At 38.4% G+C, this 21022-nt stretch overlaps 1 protein-coding gene across 1 annotated transcript in view; it reads right to left on the bottom strand.

Moving 5' to 3' along the window:
* The window catches only part of CALCRL (calcitonin receptor like receptor), a 32699-nt gene extending 12334 nt beyond the window's left edge, over positions 1–20365 (bottom strand). The window contains exons 1-9 of the mRNA XM_027665538.1: positions 20273–20365; positions 19139–19283; positions 17485–17595; positions 16416–16528; positions 13201–13292; positions 8159–8285; positions 6416–6569; positions 5137–5197; positions 4942–5008 (exon numbers count right to left, since the gene is read on the bottom strand). Coding sequence (XP_027521339.1) covers positions 4942–5008; positions 5137–5197; positions 6416–6569; positions 8159–8285; positions 13201–13292; positions 16416–16528; positions 17485–17595; positions 19139–19283; positions 20273–20320 — 918 coding nt within the window. The 5' untranslated portion in view covers positions 20321–20365. The remainder of the gene's footprint in view (positions 1–4941; positions 5009–5136; positions 5198–6415; positions 6570–8158; positions 8286–13200; positions 13293–16415; positions 16529–17484; positions 17596–19138; positions 19284–20272) is intronic.
* Between the last annotated feature and the right edge of the window lie 657 nt (positions 20366–21022).

Here is a 21022-nt window from a genome sequence, read left to right as displayed (position 1 = left end):
TAGGAGGAAGCCTGCCTTGCTGTAGGACAAATGCAAGCAGGGAAGCCTTTTCAGACCACGTGTGTCACAATGCCTCCACAGCCCCAGCAGAATTCTCTATGTCAGATCAGGTTTTCAGAATAAACAGCTGTGTACTGTTATAGAAACACGGCCCTTGACAGATATGGGATGTTATTTATATGCTACTTGCATGCTATTTAAATCATTTTAACAGGAAATTGTTTTACATAGGAAACTACTGCATGAATTTCTCCTGGAAGCCTCCAGCTACCTTTAAGCTTTGTTTACACAACCAAGGTCTTCTGATTCTTTCTCAAGGGATTTATTTAGATTTTATGTAGCCCATCATCCCATCCAACTTCCTATAGTACACACAGACAATAAGTCCTTCCTCCATTTCTAAATTTAATCCTTCTCAAATCTGCTTGTTCAACATCAACATGTGTCAAACACTGAGTTTTCAGCCCTCTCGAGTTTTGGTAGCACAGCCAATTCCTCTAACACTGTCTTTGAATGCTAACTGAAGATGAAAGTTGCAACAGCCAGGCATGAAACACCACTCAACAAGCTGTTTCTTTTACAATGTGGAATTTTTTCTGTTTGCTTCACTTACCCACCAAAAAGCACAAAATTAAACATGCAGAGTTTGCAAATAGCTAAGAGGGCAAACAGAAAGCTGGATGAGGCAAAGCAGAGACTAGAGCTGAGAGCTGTCACTCACTGACACTCTGAATGTCAGTAGGAGTATGCAGTATTTTTGATGCTTATCTCTTCTGTCACAAAATAGAGTGAGATTGGGATGAACTGAATTCCTAATTGAAGTAATGAAAACAGGTCCTGATTTTAGCAAGGTAGCAAGTAGATTTTTACACTTAAGCAAAAGTAGGCCAGTGGAACTACTGGCAAGCATATGATCATCAAATTGACTGTGGTGGTTTGGAAAAGCCCAAAAGAGCCCTGTAGTGCTGGCTGCAGTGTGAACACGGAGCAGCACAGTGACAGCTCCACTGTGTCCTGAAAACTGAACCAGGCAAGTGAACAAAAGTGGGAATAAAGGTAGAGAAGGCAATCCAAGCTACAAAGAATGTTGGTCCCTATACTGGAAATTTAGTAGCCTATGAGGAGAGGCTGGGAGAGCCTATGAGGAGCTGGGGCTGTTCAGCCTGGAGAAGAGAAGGCTCAGGGGAGACCTCCTCACTCTCTACAACTCCCTGACAAGAGGTTGTAGCCAGGTGGGGGTTGGTCTCTTTTCCCAGGCAATGATCAGCAAGACAAGAGGGCTGGGTCTTTAGCTGTGCCAGGGGAGGTTTAGGTTGGATATTAGAAAGAATTTCTTTCCAGAGAGGGTGATCAGCCATTGGAATGGGCTGCCCAGGGAAGTGGTGGATTCTCTGTCCCTGGAGGTTTTTAAGATAAGACTGGATGTGGCATCAGTGCCATGGACTGGGAACCACAGTGGGGTTGGATCAAGGGTTGGACTTGATGATCTCGGAGGTCCCTTCCAACCCAGCTGATGCTATGATTTTATGATTCTATGATTTAGGTTCTGCCTTAAGAGTGGCTGTGAACTTAGCTGAGCTTTTAGGTGCTGCAGTTCTTGAATTAAACTCTCCCCATATCTCGGATATTTCTACTTCTCTCCATGTTGAGTTTGCATTAAGCAGCATGGCAATCCTTATTAGCACAGAGGTTTAAATTCCGTTTAAATTCCTCCTTAGCATGATATAAACAGACCATTCTCAGCTCAAGGCACTCGGAGAGTGGCTGGTGGCCACTGCTTGGCTTCAATGCAGTTCTGCAGCTTCAGATCCTGACTTGCTTGGGCACAACACCTGTATGTGCTCATGAAGACATGTATTCATGGTCTGGGGACATTCCCAAGGCCAAGTGCTGAGCATTAAACTTCTAAACTCCTAAGCCTTGCACTGAGTCATTAAATATAAGGACATTAAAAACAAAGCTTGGACCTCCTGAACATCCTTCTAGCACACGTTCACTCAGAACTTGCTAAAAGAACTCACACCTCTAAAAGCCTGTCCAACTAAGACACCAATATATAACATTATTATTGGGAGAAATAAACATCCCTGTAGCATTATTTATACAAATAATGGCATAAATAAATAAGACTCTTTCAGTGGCATCAGTGCAAATGAAATTGCTTGTGCATTGGCACGTCTGAAGTCTCTACACTGAAATCACTCCTGCTTTCACTAAAATGCAAACCCATTCCTTTTCACCCTCCCCCCCGCCCCCCCCAATTTTGGTCAATATTTGTCTAGCATGAAAACTAACATCACCCTCTACTGTTTAATTCCCACACTGTTTCTTTAATTGTGGTTGGTTGGGCAAAGAGTTGTAATTTAATGGTCAGCTGAAGAGAATTCCAATCAAAGTGCAACCTATGTCTGCTGCCTTCCTGTTTCTTTGGCAGAGATCTGACCACAGTTATGTAATAGCAGGGACCATAAAAGCAGCGTTGTTGTTAACTTTATGTAATTGTAGGATTTTCAGTGATGTGCAGTAGTTAAATTCCCATTGGCTTCTGCCAATTCTCCCTGGCACTCACTTGACAGTCCCCTTCATGTTCTTTGAGATCTTACTCCTGAAAATAGAAACAGTGTCTTCTGCCTCGTTATCTAATTTGCAGTTTAATATTGTTGCTTAAATGTCTACTAAAGCAGGTCATGCTTAGCAAAGTGTGGAAATTGTATCTGGCAAGCAAGCTGCTTAAGCAAATGAGGGTTCTGTTCACAAAGCCTAAACACATGCATTTAATCTAACATCTTTATCCCTGCCTTGTCTTTTCTGAATTGATATCCTACATTTTTTTGTTTCCAGAAAGGAAAGCAACTCCTTTAAAGTACTTTCACATCACAGGCAAGATGTGCAGTTGTGTTCAGTCTCTGTTATTCCTACATGATTTTCAAATAAATTTACTGACTGCACCGAGGCAAAAAAAATACAAGAGAAACACCTTTAGTCACCTCATTAAAAATATAAGAATATCAAAGGTGTACATAATTGTAAATTGCAAAGAGAATGGACAAAGGCACTGCCCAAAACAGCTCCACAGAGACAATTATTATGCCCCCAGTAAAATCAAAGAACATTCCTAGTGTTGCCTTGAACGGAAAGAAGACTTGATCCTTTGGGACAGATCCAGTGCATTTGAAGCCTGTAGGATTCTGGCCACCTGTAGTGTGATTTTGTGGAGGCCACTGCTTGGAAGGATAAAATGATCTTTCCTCTTAAAATGAGGTCACTTCATGGAAAATTAGTACAGTCTTATAGCTTTTACACATTTTTTTACATTGTTAGTTGAAGCAATTCTGACTAATTATTCTGACTAACACAAATTACAGCTCAGCTTTGAAGAGCTTTACTTAAGTGGTATATCTGTGAAGAGACACCTGAACAATACAAGTGACAAGCCACAAAAAAACCCCCTATACCTTTCTGTGAAAACAAGGTTTCATCTTTTGTTGGAATAAAAAAAAAATTAAAAGATTCAGAACTGGATTTAAGTTTACAGATCAGAGCACAGCAGATCAGTTAGTGTGTTTACATGAAGATACATGGCAGACCTGACTGGCAGGACAAGAGATTATCAGCAATAATTCACACCCCAAGGGCCAGAGATCTCAGTAACGTCGTGGGGATTGCCTCTGGCTTCCCATGCAGAGGGTCTCAGGTGTGCCATGGTATCATCACAGCCTTCAAAATGCAGGTTCATTAGTTAATTTTACTGTAAATGAAAAGGGGAGTCAGAAGAACCATGGGATTTACACAATTGCCTTCTGAGAGAACTCTCTCTGCACAGAATGCTCTCTACAAATATTCATTAACAATTTAATGTAAGAGGAAGCTCACGTAGATCAGAAACAGAAATTGTTTCCAAAAGTTGCTTAAGGCTTTAATTCTTCATGAAATCTCCTTGAATGAACTGAAAAGCTGTGATAAAATCAGCAGACATGTACCCAGTAGTTTTGCCAGATCAGCTTGAAGTTTCTGTTACAATAAAATAAATGACTGTCATACAGTGTCTGTGGCTAATTCCAGTCACATACACAATGTCTCCGTGCTACAGCATTCCTTGCATTATGCATCCATAGACATTAATTACATGGATAATTGTTTAAGTAGGCACCTATTTCTAAGAAGCAACAATCTACTGACTGAATTTCACAGGTTAAATCCAGTCCTAGTATAACGGAAGCGCAACATTGATTTTTATGCAGTAACGTCCTCAGTGGCAAACATTTAACAGAGCTGGCATTAACTTGCAGTGTGAGACAGAACTCTGCACTCCAAGGGTTCACGAGGGCCACAGAAGCAGAGGAGCTGCAATACCCCAGTGGCCAGAGCACACATTGCCAGATTGGTGTCAGAACAGGGGCAGTCACAGGCACCTGCAGAATTATTTGCACTGGTTCTCTCCCGGGGACCTGTTCTAATTTCTTTCCATCCCGTATTCCCATGCACAGCCAGGCCTGGCATTGAAGAGCCCTCTTCTTCCTGAACCTCAGGGAGCTCCAGTCCAGGAGCTGTTTGGCCACAGAACAGTGACACAAAGAGTAGGCTCAGCCTGGCAATCAGTCTGGGCACAAGAAAGCATTCTCAGTTAAAGGAAGGATTTGAAAGTGCCCTCCAGTACTCCAGGTAATATTGAGTCCTTCCTTGTCAGCAGCATTTAAGTGGAATGATAATCAACGTTGCAAAACCTCAGTTTCTCTACAGAGCAGAGGTACAGCTCTTTAACAGGGCCAAGACTTCTTGGATCTTCTGTGCCTAAGGCACCTACTGGGGTAAATGGGAGACCCACAAAAGACAGCGGCCTCCAAATGTTGGCTTCAGGCTCTTACCAACTTCACAAGCCCATCAAGAGCAGCCAGAAAACAAAGAGGAAAAAAACCAAAATATCATCCAAAAAATGCTTACCAGCAGAGCAGCACAAATAGGGCCGTGGATTATGTACAGCAGATGAGTATCAGAGCTGATCCAACAACTAGAGAAAACAAACAGGAAAATTGAAAGAAGAGTTGGCATTATTATCTTTGTATTTCTTTCCTTTCTTTTTTTCTCTCTTTAAAGAAAATATAAATGTTTTGCAAAGCAAGTTGAAATGCTACTTACTTGTCATTATAATACAAAGTTCTAGCAACAGCATGTATGCAGGCAGGGATCAATGGGAAACCTGTGATGAAAAAAAAATATTTTCTTCATAAGAAAACCTGGCTTATAACTAAGTAATTTGGGTATCTTGCAGGAATCTTCTGTATTTTCACCTAAACCAAACTATACACCTGCAGAGCAAATAAACGAACAGGGAGCAATTTAGTTTTTCTTTTCTTAGATTTCTTTCTGAGGGGTGTACGAAACCTTATTCCCATTCACTTGCCAGAAAATCCATACCAACACACAGAAAGAAAAAGCAAATCAAATTATAACTTTTTAGAATGCAACAATTGACCTTCATTAGCACAGATTCTTTTCAGGTTCCAGTCTGCAATAACGTCAAATAGGTAGGTAATATTAAAATGGTAACTGTATATATGATCACAGCTTTAACAGTAGGGTTAGCAATGTTGTTCATACCTCACTGGTGTGAGGACAAGTCACAAATATCTTGCTGGGTATTCCAAAAAGAAATTTGAGATTAGGGAATCAGGCTGAATTAAAAATTTTAAAATTAGTTATCTAATAAATAAAATCAACACTGTGGTGGTACCTCATCTTCAGAAACTGCTGAGCACCTGTGAGCCCTCAGCCACACCTCAGCCATGGCTGCAGCAGGACAGCAGTGACCCAGGGACCAAGTCACGTTGTAGCTGAGTGTGCCAATGCACCGAGGATGAGGAGAGAGCCCTCACTTTGTGAATGAGCTGTTGTGCACTGTCTGAAGTGACCAGGTCTGGCCTGTTGGTTTTGATATCGATGCCACTTGAGATCTTCGGCTACAGCTGTCCTGTGTTTGCTCAGTGAACAATACAGGTCAAATGGAACTGCTGGAAAAATAAATCTTTGGCCATCCCTAGCTCAGTTCTGACCCTCCACCCTAGACATGGTGAGACTTCTCTGAAAACAAACATTCATTCCTGAATAAACATCTTCGAGATGGGGAACAATGAATAATTACTTCTTAATGTCTTTTTTATAATAGGAGACTATTTTCTCTATACAAAGGAGGAGTCACTTCCTGACTCCAGAAATGCATAATCTCTCTTTCAAGCAAAGACAGAAGTACATACAACTTCCTACATTAATATCTCTGAGCTTGTTAAAACACCCCAGACAAAGAGCAGGGGTGTGGCACCGTCATTCAAAGCTTTCAGCTCAGAGGAGCAAAGGTACAGATGTTCAAAGGAGGAAGAGACTGCAGTGGTCTGAAAATAGAGCACATGAAATCACATACCCCAGCCAAGAAGGTAATACCACATCAAGTGCTGTTTCTCAGCAAAAACAGCCACCACGATCAGAGTGTGCAGGTAAATGCCTTCACACAGCATCCAAAAGTAGTTGCAACCCATCAGGTACAGGTAGATGAACTGTGACACTTTGCAACTAATCTGTAGGAGGAGGAAAAAAAAAAAAAGGCAGAGTATAATATAAATTTTTAATTTACAAAAAATCTCAGAGCTTTATTTGCCAAGTGGAAAGAGTCCAATGTTAATATTTATTCTGTTTCTCACTAAAATTACATATTTGTTTACTTTTTAAAATACAATTTTTGTGGAATTACAATTCCATACTTTATGATGACAGAAAACTTTATAACTGAATCTGTTTTTCAGTTATTGACACAAGAGGACCTTGAGATCCTCAAGCACAGCAGAAAGCTGTAATGATATTTTTCCCTATTGCAAACCTTGCCACACTTGACCATTCAAAATCCTTAAATTGTCTGATGATAACCACACAAGAAAATGTATTTGATGTGGGTAATCCCCTCTCAGTCTTACCAATCACAACACATAACCACTCCAGAGAACAATTTATGGGTTTAGGATGCTTACAAGACTTGCAATTTTAACCCACTCGGAACTGCACTTTGGTCCCTTTGAGAACTCACATTGCAGGTTCTGAAGGAACCTGGCAATTATTTGTATTTACCTTCCTTCAAAATATATTCTACAATTTAAATGTTATAATACAATTTATTGTGAAGTCTAAAATGTGAGGTTGTGAAAAAGCAGCAACAGTTAACTTGTAGATTTGGTCACAACACATTCTTTTTTTCCTCCCTCTGAAATTGCTGTCTGATTGTTCTATTTTTGGCACTTGGATTAAAAAAAAAAACCCAAATCAATACTGTTATACCATTTTCTGCTACCTAACTCACTTGATGATGGTTATTAACAGCTATCTCAAGTATATTTTCCAGTACATTGATGACAGCTTCTGCAGGAGAAAGAGAAAAATCATCCTTTTACTTCATTCAGTTTCTGGAGTTTTGCCCTAACTTTCACAGAATTTAAATTTATCTTCCAGCTCTAAATAAAAACAAAACCAGAGCTACGGATTTGTTTGTTTCTGTATTTCATCTTCAGGTTTTCCTGTTGCTATAGCTCCTAGATTTTTGGGAGAGGCTACTGATTCACACTCACCCCAGTATTATCAGGAAATGAAAGTCAGAGAAATCAGACCCAAAGGGAAGGGTTTTTTTTAATTTATTTTGCTTTTTACTTTTGGTATGTAAGGGTCATTTTTAACTTGGCCATCTTCAGTTGAAATGAAAACAACTGAATTTTTTTTTGGTGAAAGGAGGTAAAGCCATCAGAAGGCAGTTGACAGATCCAAAATACCTTGCAAAGCATTTTTTTACTGCCCTTCCTTGGTGAATTCAGCTGTCAGCCTCACTGACATCATCCAGAACAAGCTCCTCTCCTGCAGTTGTTTCAGTGCAAAAGCAGTTCTGTGGAGCTGGGAAGAGGAGCTCAGTTTCCTGAGTTTCTCAGAGCATTGTTACTATTTCACAACCTCAAATGTGAAGTGCCCAAATCTCTGTGAGACATCTGTTGTCCCACATCACACAGACACAGAACGTTTGCACCTCATCACACGCAGCATTTCAGCAACTGCTCAGGTCTCCCCTCTTCTGTGCTGCTGGAATTATTCCCCTGCAGATAAACGAGGCGCCAAATACACTTTCACTTACTGGATTCGTCGCGACCAACTCCTGGTTGTTGGCAACCGCCGTCAGCGAAATTATTGTTACAACAGAGTTGCAAACAAAGGAGAAAAACAGATTTTTGTGCAGGGTAATCCTTTGGCAACTCAAGCTCCTAGAAAAGGGAAACAAGAACAGATGAGCATGTGGGAAGGCAGCTGTGTGTACTTGGGGACAACTTGGACATTTTGAAATGCTAGAGCTCTTTATTTCACTGACAGATCCTACATCTACCCTTTCTTCAGGCTCAGACCAAATGTAATACAACGATGTGAAAGGTACCACCTTTCCTTAAACACAAACAAGAGGAAAGCAAGTACATTTAGTTCTGTTATGTTTACAGGGGAGGACCTGCTTTATAGGGGCCAGCTAAAAAAAATTTGAATACTGATAATATAAAAATTTTCAGAAGATTTACACCTTTTTTTTTGTTAGTACCTGAAGAATTTCCCAATTACCTATCACACCTGAGCGTGAAGAAGCTGTCTTACCCTATGTGTCCGTTTACCCGAACCTGTTAAATTTTTTGAGGATAATTCCCTTTTACTCATATTCTTGTTATTTTTTTTTCCCTAATCCTATAGCTAGAGAAATAGCCAAATAAGTAAAATAACACAAATCTCATCCTGACTTTTGTGTATAACTAAGTTATAGACAGTACACAGGATACAATTATAAAATTCCCATATAACTGCATTTGATTGTGTTAATTTTCAAGGTTTGCTTTTAAACTTGCAGTAAAATTAAAGAGAAAATATCTTTGGAAAGGCTTTTTTTTTTTAAAACAGAGCTTCAATAGTATTAAAGAATACTAGAAAACAGGTAGGCTTGCAGCAAATTTCTTTTTGTCTGCCACTACAGAGGAAGCAGGTCTAACTCAGTGCTATTTCAAGAGGCATGACTGCTTCTCGTTCAAGGTTTTCCAATGAAATTCAGCTTTATGGGCAACCCCAAAAGAAGACAAAAAGCTTTAACTGTTAATCCTTAAAATCCCCAAAAGAAGCAAGTAACATCCATTTTGTTATGAGAGCAGATGATGGGTAAAAATGATCTCTTTAATCAGAAATACATTGAAAAGGTCAGCAGGGGACAAGTCTGAACTGTCACACAAGTGGGGGAAAAATAAAAATCAAGTTTTTTAGCCTTTTCAAAGAGCATGTCTGGAAGAAAAGATAAAGTAGGGACGTCGGTGATTCATTTGTAATTTGGGAGGTAGGAGGGAGAAGACCTTTATGTTTTAACAGAAAAACGCAGATATGAAATAGGACAAAGGCTGGAGGAGTCTATGGAAAACCATTGAGAATGTGACATAAAATACATTTAAGGGATAAAATACATCCCATTAGGCTTTTTTAAGATTTTATTTTAGTCTTTTGTTTTAATGCCCCCAAACGCATAAACTTAGACTGTCGTAATAAGGTTTTTTGTATGTTGTTTGAAAATGTATATTTATATTTTTTTCTCCTGTACGGTTTATATACGAAAAGAGAGACAACGGTAGATTCCAACGAAGGGCCTCGTGTAAACAAGTCCTGGAGAACTCTGGAATTCTGTCTGCTTATTGTTACAGGACTCAAGGCACAGGCAAGGAAGAGCACGTACAGCTAATGGGGCCATCTCTCGGGTCATCCAGCAGCTGTTCCTGTTGAATATTCAAACACACCCATCCACACCCACCTCCACCCAGGCATAAAAGGATTGAAAGGATCACCGGACATGAAATAAGAAAGCAAGACTGATGACATTTAAAAACCGAGACTGCTTTTGGTAATAAAAGGATTTTTCCTAAGCCTCCCCACCCTCCCTCTTCTGTTATCCTTCCTATAGTACTTTTTCTGACTGTTTTTCTTAACGATGTAATACCCTTTAATCACTTAATTCTTGTATTTATGATCTAAGGATGTCTGAATGATCAACCCCGGGATTAAACCACGTGTAGTAAAATAAAAACAGGCCTCCTGCTAAATTATTTATTTCTCTTCCTCTTTTGAGTCCCGCATGACTTGGACATTGGGAAAAAATTAATTTCTCCAATAATATTTCTCCAAAAGAAAAACGGTGACATTTTCAAAAACCCCTAAATGAGTTTGAGATCTAAGTTTTTAAGGTATTCCAGTACTGCAAAATTCAACCAGTGAGGTCCACATATGCACTGAAGGGGAGTTATCCATTTAGGTGAAACTAAAAATGACTTAGGAACCTCCTGTCTCCCTAACAATCCATCAATCAGTGGTTTGCCCACTCTTTCTTTAAGCACAGTGTTGTTGTCCTCTGTCATGGGATTTGACAGGACACTTGGGGCTTTTTTGTTTGGGTTGATGTGGGGGCATATTTCAAATTGCAGCTCCATTTTCTCCTAAATCACTGCTTTTTTAAGTCTTCTCTTGCCTTGTTTCTCTCTCTTTATGAAAACCACACAACTATTTTAACAGAAGGTTTTTAACAAACACATGTATGATCTAAAGTGTGTAACAGAAAGAGAGAGCAGAGACACTACAAGAAGTTATTTTTATGTCTCACTGATGAATTCTCAGAGAAGAAGATCAGAGTTCCAAGTCAGTGGCCCATTGGATGCCATTAAACCAAGAACTCCAATGCACTTGGACAAGATAAGTCACAAGACTGGACAAGGATTTCCAATGAGACAATTTTCTGAAGAAAAAAACCCTCAAAATTTCAAATGCAAACAGAAAATACAGAAAAATTTTAATCCTGAAGAAGATAATTCAAAACGCAAATAGTTGTTATTTGGAAAAAAGAGTCTTTTTTCTCATGGAGAAAAGTGCCAAACTTTTAGTCAAGCCTCAAGCAATTCTAATGATCATCAATCCAGCAAAGGTTGTCTGGAAAGTGTTAGTCAACTAACAGAATAAATTTTTTGGAAACTACAAATTCAAAGGCACCCTCCACAATAGCAAAAGGAAAAAAAGTCCACCTGTTAAAGCTATGAATAATTACACAGGCTTTAGCTGATACATAATACATCCTGGTATTAATCTAGGTCCTTAAATACCCTCCTGGTACTAAAAATACTTCAGAGGAACTGTACATCCCAAGAGAACAGCTTGTAGAGGACTTTTCTTTAGCTTCCTTTAAATTTTGTAATTTCCTTTTATATCCCAACACGACCACAGCGAAGAAGATGTGGTTTGTGGGTCTGGATTAATTCCACGAGGTTCTCTGAGGAAAGATGATCCTTCTGCCAGAGGGAGGAAGAAAAATCCCTGGATGGTTAGACAAACCTGACATATTATGTCAGATCACCTGCTTTTGCAGTAAGTGCCACAAGCCAAGATGAAATAACCTTGGTTTTCATATTACAGTCCAGAATAATCATGCTTGACTGTCTCTGAGATTATAAAATTAAATCCTATTCCCAGGTTTTTTGTTCTCCCCCAAGAAATCTGTCAAAGCATTTTCCCTGTCACGTTAGATATTTAGTCTGCTAAACTTTATGTGACATTCACTGTAACAGCATAGACCTTTTTTATGCAAAATCAAACTTCTTATAAGGACTCAGAGCCTTTTCATGTGTTGATGTTTTGGAAGTAAAGTGAACTTGGAAATGGTAAGCGTTGCAAACAAATTTATTAAAAGCCAAATATTCGGGTTTTCCTCATGAAAGCAGAGCAGAAAAAGCTGAAAAGTCATCTTGAATACTGGATTTCATAAAGGGAAGCTACAAAGACCCTGGGATTAGCTCAGTTGGTTAGAGCATGGTGCTAATTACACCAAAGTTGTGGGTTTGATCCACCATATGGGCCATTCACTTAAGATCTTTGTGGGTCACTTCCAACCCAGAATATTCTGTGATTCTGTGAAGCTGAAACATTCTGGTTTGTTGAGGGATTTGTGGGAACGTTGTGGAAACCTGGAGAAATAACGCACAGCTAAACTGGAAACACTATTTCCCACCAGATGGGGCTAAAACTGATAATTGTTTTTATCAGATATCATCTGCCCCCACCTAATCAGAGTCCACAGCATGAGAAAAGCCGAATCAATGGCCAGTGAATGTGCCATTCATATTGAAATGTTAGGAGGAAATTAAAGATGGAGTGAGACAGCAGGGCACAGAGGTGAGAAATAGGCAAGGTTGAAGAGCAGATGTGCATTATCCAGTGAGAAAAAAAGGAGGAATGATTAAACTAGAGCCAGCTAACAAGGGGAGCCCACACTGTGCCCTGCAGCCGCTGGCAGAGGGAACAGCTTGTCCCTCCCAGCTCTGCTCATGTGGCATCACTCCTGGTTTTCACCTTTCTGCTAAGCCTCTTGAAAGGCTCTTAAAGAAAAAACAAAGACAAGGAGCCTTTTCACAGGGGAAGAAAAGTAAGTTCACAAAATATGATGTAATAACACTAATTTTAAAAGACATTATATTGTGAGCTGTTGTGACAGTGGTGATACACTGCTCAAAGTTTTTTTCAAGGAAATAATACTGTAATACATAAAACTGTTAGTGGATGACATGCCTGTCATACACATAGTGCAGTGAATAAAAGAAGGGATTATATTTATTATTCCCACTTCTACTGTAGCTCTTTGCCTTACTTTCTTTACAGTTTGCCATATTTGTGAGCACTCACTTTGGAATGTTACTGTATGTATCACGTGTCATCAGTATTTTGGTTTCCATTTGCTCTTTAGTTTGGCATAACATAGAATCATAGAAAATCCTGAGTTGGAAGGGACCCACAAGGACCACTGAGCCCAATTCCTAGAATCCACACTATAATTTTATCACTAAAATAACCCAAACATCACGGACCCAAAAAACAAACAAACATTTTCCCATGTCCTATTTTCAATATATTCTACAGCTTTTGGTTCACAGGTTTTTAATTTTAGATCTCTGAGCAAATAAACCTACACATTTATTAAAACACAATGCTCAGTTGCCAAACCAATGCAGTGGTTTTCTTCATCTCCTTGCTCAACCTAATTTCATTTGGATGGCTGGTGGTTCAAAGTATTGAAAGCAGGGTTGTGGCAACCACTGATATTTGATAAAGGATCTTAAATATACTTACTTAAAATAAAAGAATATGCCAAGAGAAATCAGAAGTGATGCAATGGAGAGACCGTGTCCAATGATGGCCAAGTAATACAAGTTCAGAGCTGTCTGCAACACAAGAACAAAGCCAAGCACTTGTGATTCATGCAGAGCTATTCTGGATGAAGCACATATTTATACATCACTTCTGCACATAAAATGACTGTAACAGCATAAAGAAAAGAAAAACGTTTCAGATAATGATAAGACGAGACCAGAACCCTGCAAAACAACATCTTACTAAACCCCTTCTCTGTAGGAAACACAACAGGTTAATGGGAATCATCACTGGAATGTACCTTTTACCAGTTAAAACACCAGGTTTCTAATATGTCCTGCTATGGGGTTTTATGAGTGTTTATATAAATCTGGCTATTTAAGCTACTGCACTGGGTGCCTTCCCGTCTGAGGTTGGATTCTTTTAGTAAGACAGCTCCTAAGTAAAACGTGCCCCCCAAAGGAATTTACTTTTTTTTCCCCTCACAGGAGGTTTTTTCCTTATCATTCAAAGATACTTCCTTTAAAGAAAGCCATGAATTTGATATTGGAAATTCAGTTCTCATTCAGCTTGTAAAAAATTAACAACTCAAAACCAGTGAAGGCTGAACAGACTCGTTAAATAAGCCTACAGCCAAATTATAGAATCCTGAAAATCTGGCCAGATAAAAAAAGATTAAAAAGGATCTGGTAAACTAATATTTGCAATAAGTTCATGTTATCATTAATTCTTTTAGTTAATAAATAAATTAAATAATAATTAATAAATTATAATAAAAAGTAACAAACCTCTGCTTTCAGTTATGGAATCTGTCTCACAAAATCTCTCTTGTTGCATTAAATGTAAGATTATCATTTGGCACACCAGGAAATGAAGATTTATATTCTCACAATAAAGTATAACTATCTGGATTCTGTAGGGAGAACTAGAGCATGCACAGAAATGCTCACATACTGCAAACTCCTTGTATCCCTTGAACTTATCATTTCAACTTAAGACAGACTAACAGCTTGTTATATATATGGACTTTTGAAATAATATAAAAAGATTCCAGGTGAAGCTTTAAGTAGATTGTAAGATGACAACCTGTACACATGACAACCATGTATACATGCTACAAATTTTCCAATTGTCATTACTTCTAAAAACGAGATAACTTTTTTTTAAAAAAAAAAAGAAAAAAGAAAAAAGAAAAAACAATGCAAGAAGTATAATTGAAACTTCCATTCGGAAGAGAGAAAAAACAAGGGTTACCCTGACATGCTAAAATTTGGGCTGCATAAATGACAACAGCCCTTTTATAACAGGTTCCTACCCCACATCACCACTTCATTCAGTGACCAGTTTAGCCAAACGTGCAGGTTAAGGATTTAGGGGAGTTCTGCACAATTTAGAGCTGTGGTAGAGCAGGGACTGCTGCTGAGAGCAGTAACAATAAGAGTTGAACAATGCCCAGCAGTCAGATTTATTGTGCAATATCTCACCCGCCTTCTGAGCAGAGTGAAGAGATAATGCTGCTTAATATAACAACATATTGAATTGTAGCAAGCAGTGAGGTTTTGTTCAGAGCTATTATTCCACTTTAACAATAGCTTCTGATGTGGGACAGAGTTGGAATATGCAGGCAAAACAGCCTGAGGGAAAATACCTCATTATTCATGAAGAAGGACCTTCAGAGATCTGCTCCTGTCTGAATAAAATCCTCAGTTCCAAGCCAAATGTTAGCAAGAATCAGTGAATACAGCAATTCTGCTAATAGAATTAAACTGTCTTTTGTGAACTCAGGGTCTCATGATTTGAGGAAAAGCAATAAAAAAGTGTCTTATTATCATCTGTTACCACCTCTTGCTCAATATGGTTTCTAGGTAAATACCCTAAAGTATTCAACAACAATGATGTGGGAAGTTAGAATCTCTATTACATGTCAGATTTCTTGATACAATCTGCTGCTATTGAGCCATTTTCCATGAGGTCCAAGTTAATTTACAGCCTACTCTGATATGTATTTTAAATTCCTAGTTCTTAGGCATTTACAGTTTCCATTTACTGCTTCTTCCCATGACTGACTGTTTGATAAACATAAAGAATATTAGTGGAAATACAGTTAGGGGAAGGTAAAATACACATTTTTGCCCATTGTATGCTCACATATCACAAAGTAGTTAAAAAAGAGCTCATTTGGAGATAGTTTTTTTCTTTTTCTACATTATCTTGAACATATGCTGAAGTATATAAAAATAGCATCTATACATATTCCCACGTGTGTGTGTGTGTGTAGAGTCTATCTTTGATATATAGAAAACAACTCAAAGCATTTTGCTGCCTGACATTTTTTGCTGCCTGATAATTTTGGATGCTTGCAAAATTTCATGTAAATAAATTCAAAGTATAAACTTTTTGTAAATGCATATAAAATATAAGTATAAAATATAAAAGAGTATAAATAAACTCTTCTATTCATGCGGGTAGCTCAATATCTCAGAAATCGAAAAAAAGGCATTTGGGAATCAGGTCACAAAGGAAAAGGAGCACAGGGTAAGAGAGACCCTATCTAACAGTTCTCATAATTTAGTTCCCTTTGGTCTCCAAAGATCCTGTGGTGAATCTACTCAATTACAGCTTGCCTGTAAAAACAGATAGATCAGGTCTGCTTTTCACACTGGGAAAAAAAATAAATCTAAACCCTCAACATCTGAACTCTGCTGAAAGCTGCCTTGAAGATGTATTAATTAATCTCAAGTAAAAACTCTGCCTGTGCACCTGCTGAAAATCTGTCCCTTAGTTCACTGCATAAACCCACATTCTCAGCATGGAGATAGACAAACCTCCCGCAGTTCTGCTCAACTTGGACCCTACCTGGAAATTCCAGAGCAAAACACAAAGATCTGCTCTTACAAGGCACACACTTCACTTACCAACAGATGGCTGTGGATGGCCTAGAAAAGTACTGCACATTTAAAATACCCATGAACAAAAAATATTATCATATTATTTAAGCAGTTGAAATCAGCTGTATAAGACAAAGCAGGTAGACTGGGTTTTTTTGAGTCTGTTTTGCACAATTCAGCCTTTTTGTTCAACATCCTTTCTTCTTTTTGTAATCTGGAGCTGCATCAACTCTGCTGCCGCTTGAGTTTTGACACTTGTGAAATTTTTTCTTGACACTGGTAAGATGCATTTTATTCCTTTCCTACCTTCACTTTTTCATGTGTGTAGCTGTTACACTGGGTATAGTTTGTCCACGTCCTGTTGCTTTCAGGGTGTCTAAACCAATTCCCATTTGGATCACAGATCTTCGTCACTTTTTCTGCAATTGAAGTCGAGGGAACGAAAAACAAAAGAAGAAAAACGAAAGAAAAATGCAATAGTCAGCACTGAAGTTCTATTTCCTGATGCCAAGTATTTAATAAAGATTGGCAAACAAATGACAGCTTTATTAATATGACTAGAGAGACTTTGCTTGTTACTATGAATTCTGAGAAACTAGAGGCTGTTGCTTTCGCTTGGCAAGAGCAAATGATGATGTGATTTTGCTTAAGAAAACAAATAGATTTTCCTCCTCCAATCCAGTAAGTATCAAAATATATTGAACTAACTGTTAGAGAACTACCAGATGAAGTGACAATACTACTTAAATGGCTTGTTTAACATCCAAGATCTAAGCTGAAGTTTGACATCCTGTAAATTAGGATTGGACAGATAGGAAAACAGCAATAGGAAAACTGCTAAAGAACCAAACTGGAAATTTTCTGGAACCACAATAATTTCTATCCTCAAATAGAAAGAGGCATGAGAGGACCCTGGGAAATAAAAAATGGGCAGAAAGGGACATGACTGTACATCTATAACATTTTTCACACGCTTACAAAGTTTAGCCCACAGAAACAGGAAATGATTCAAAGTGAGAGAAACTCTTTGTTGACTTCAACTGCTAAAGTGAGGTAAAAGAGTAAGTCCTATTTCTGTTTGTCTGTCAGAGAGAAAAGATTTTCTGAGGGAAAAGCTCATCTCTAAGAGGAAAAAAGTATGATCTCACTTCAGTTCCTACTCCCTAATCTACAGAATTCCTCAAGGACATAGGTCAGAAAAGAAAATAAGTAGTTGTCAGTTTTCTATGGGATAAAAGGAAAATGCAAGTATGGGTCTTGAGTTTCTGAAATTCTGGAGCATTAATGACTTGAGTGGGGCAAACAAGAGACATCAAGCACCCAAACCCTCATTTCATTGAGAAATAAGTTGATGTAGAAGTCAATGCACACTTACCTGATGGGTTGAAATCCTGAAAGTAGTCGGGACAGCGTTGCACTGACACAGTTCCAGCAGCAACATCACTCCAGCACAACCAGCCATCCCATGTCCTATTACAGTAGGGACCTGCAAACAAGTAGAGACCTGGTAATAAAATAACAACCCTTCTTTCATAATGGTCTTCTGAAAGTAGAGACTGGATAATGCGAGTTTGCAGCAGTGAGAAAAAAAACCAAAAAAGGAAACAGAAAAATAAGATTTAGCAGTAGTTGATTAAAACCCCACTTAATAGAGGTAGTTCTTTATACATATGTTTCTTCAAAAACATTTTAAAATTCAATCTCATTCTACATCCGTAATTTATAAACTTCTGATCTAGAACACAGTGGGTAAAAATCCCTAAATCAACTCATAGTTAATGATGTCCCTTAGCAAAGAGTCTTACGCTTTCAAAGACCATTTTACTGAATTGCTTTATATCTGAATGTGTACCAAGCCTACAAATATGTTTTCTAGTCCATTAAAAACGTAGAGGTGTCCCAGAAGCCTTGAGAAAGCTTGGCTGGGAGACAGGCACAGCTCCTCTTCCTCAGGCTGGGCTGAGCCTGCAGCAATCCCTGGGCATACACTCCTGTAAGTACTCCAGAAACTGGGAATCCACAGTGACCCTCAAGAGCCCGTTCCAGTGCCTCACTGCACTCACACAAATTTCAACATCTAAAATAAACTTCCCTTGAGAACGGGCCGGGGTTTTATAAACAAATCCTTTCCCAAAAGGCACACAGAATAGTGACTGACCATCTCTACAAATTCGAAGATGTTTTCAGTGTCTTGCTTCGGTTTTCTTGTAAAGGCTTAATAATGACCTTGTTTCAAAGGCTGCAGTTTTCAAGCATCTTGTAATTCCTCCTCATCTGAGGTTTTTCCATTTTGTTCCAGACCCTTCTGAAGAGGTCCCAAGCTGGACATAAACTTACACTGTCACTCATACACATGTATTCATTTTGGACCTCCAGGCATTCAGTTCCTCCAAAGAATCATTTCAGAAGAGGAAAATCTCTTTGTAAAAGAACATAATTACCCTTTTCTTGCCTCAAAAGCCATTCAGTGTTTCCAGAAGTTATCAAGTGAGAACCAGTGAATACAGTGAGAGGTAGAATCACTGAGGTCAGATCTGAGTGAGTTATCAGAAAAAGCCACAACAACACTAACACAGCCCTTAGAGCAGGGAAACTGTGTGGAGCAAGACAATTCCAATTTTTAAAGGCACATATGACCAGGCAGACAGAGCTATCACAAGACCATGAAATGAAATAAAGTGGCAAGAGTACTTAGTCAATTTTTTCTTTTTTTTTTTAGCATAAATATCTATCTAAATTAACTTTTTCTCATCAGAAATAACAGCTTTGTGTTATATAAGAAGCGGTGTTACGGGCAGGTAATGTAACATATTGCTTTATCCTCGTGCATCCCAAACTGAGGTTTCTAAAAAATTATACAAATTTTTTTTTACAATTTTTTATACAAATACAATTTATTTATACAAATACAACCTGAAAAATACTTGCCAGCAAGACAGGAATTTAATATAACTAAGGGATCCTGAATTAGTGTAATTGCATCTGTTGACCATCTGCCTCAGGAAAATCCCATAAAAAATAATTTCTACCTTCTTTCCTGTGAATAGGATCTTGCATAATTTTCTGGTAGCATTCATACTGTGCTGTCATGATTTTATTCCGTGTGACACTCAGTTGTGAGGAGTCCTCTGTGATGTTCTGATGCCCCTCAGATGGTACAGCAGTGGCCAAAAACTAAGAGGAAAGAGACTTCTTTCAGCAAATCACATATAAGCTCCAACATAAACTTCTTCAACATCAATCTTTTTAAATATTGTATTTTAAAATATTATTTTACCCAAGAAAAGCGATCTTCCAGTCTTATTACTGACAGTGTGATTTTTGTGTTTTGCTGGTTAATTTAGCAATTCTTACCACTGAATCTTGACAAATGTCTCCTGAATGAGCACGGGGGAGTAACCAATTGGCAAGATTTGTAAATAAGAATGGCAGCACTGAGACAGTCAAGAGGCATATAAGCATATTTTTGTAAAATCCAGTGAAATATATCAAATTTTAGTCTAAAAGGTATTTCAGTCAGATCCAAAATGATCCCTTATAAAAAAAAGACTTTCCATATACTTTATGCACCGAAGCACTTGGCTTGTCCAGAGCTATTTCGTTTCTCTAGTCTGGTGAACCATAAAGTCAACCCTCAGAATACAAAAAGATATTCAAAAGACACAATATGCACTTTTATAGATACTAAAATTAAAAAAATCTTAGGATTCTTGACCATAATCTGTATTTTTTCAAGTGCATTTTTAGTAGTAATTACATACTTTATGGGAAGCCACTAAACTTCACTGGAAAACAAAGCTGAAGATTGAAATACCACTGTCATACAAGGGTACAACTTAAAAGTCCTGAGGATGTCCTCTGAATCTCAGATGTCTCCTCCACTCTTCCTGGGGTCTGTAGGGTATTGCTTATATGTCACTTAACAACTATTATTGTTCTCAGCCAGCAAAGGATATGCTGGGTTCAGCAGAGGGAAACACTATTTCTGTTCCTTTACTACAGGAATTTAAAGGAGAACAGAAGGTAGGTGAAGATCCTGCCATGCAGAAGCCACGTCTGAGCACAAGATTAGTTATTTCTGCATTTCCTTATTAATAATTTCTATGGTATTCTCTATATGCTAGTTAAAACTGCAAGGGATTTAAAAAATTCATAAGACTCACCATAGTAACCGACAAGAAGAACAAAAACATGATCCAGTTTTTTGTCATTTCTGTGGCCGGCGCAGTGAATTTTCTGTTGTAGTTAAATGAACTCAAACTGCAATGGGGAAAAAAAAAAATTAGGAAGAAATTTAGCAATTAAAATGAAAGCCAAAAGGGTTAAAAGACTTATTTTATTTCTGAATTAAAACAAGTCAGTGGAGGTCCTCTCGATTTTTTTTCACACATGTGAACACTGTCATGTGATAACCATGGTGATGGACAACTTGGTGTTGAAATGAGGCACTCAGTTCACCAGGAGTGAACTTCAGCAGAAAGTTTCGTCTTGCCCTGCTGCCTCCATTGCCTCAACCAACATCTGCCAAGGTTTTGCATCGGCCAGGTGCCAACTCTAAGAACAATCAGCCCTGAGATACGAGTGGACTCCTTGACACCTCTGCCACCAGTTTCCTTAAAGTAGACTCAGATCTTCACAAGCACACACACACAATTGTTTTGTATTTTCTTCATACCAGCTGATATTTAATTTTGCCATCTCTGGAATAACTGATGTAGTAAGTAGCCACTTGATCCTGAAGTTACAACTTTGCAAGGATGACAACGACGCTGCAAGAGTTAACTGTGAGCTGTAAAAGAGTTTTTGTACCTGCAGTAGCTGTAAAGTAGTTTCTTTATCTGTCATTTGAAGAAAATACAGCTACCCAAAGCAGGTCTGATTGCCTTACAGTGCAGACTATTCTTGGAATTGAA

This window comes from Corapipo altera, unplaced genomic scaffold, assembly GCF_003945725.1.
Source record: "Corapipo altera isolate COAL_440 unplaced genomic scaffold, ASM394572v1 158, whole genome shotgun sequence".
NCBI lineage: Eukaryota > Metazoa > Chordata > Aves > Passeriformes > Pipridae > Corapipo > Corapipo altera.
This window is presented reverse-complemented; position numbering and strand designations above follow the sequence as displayed.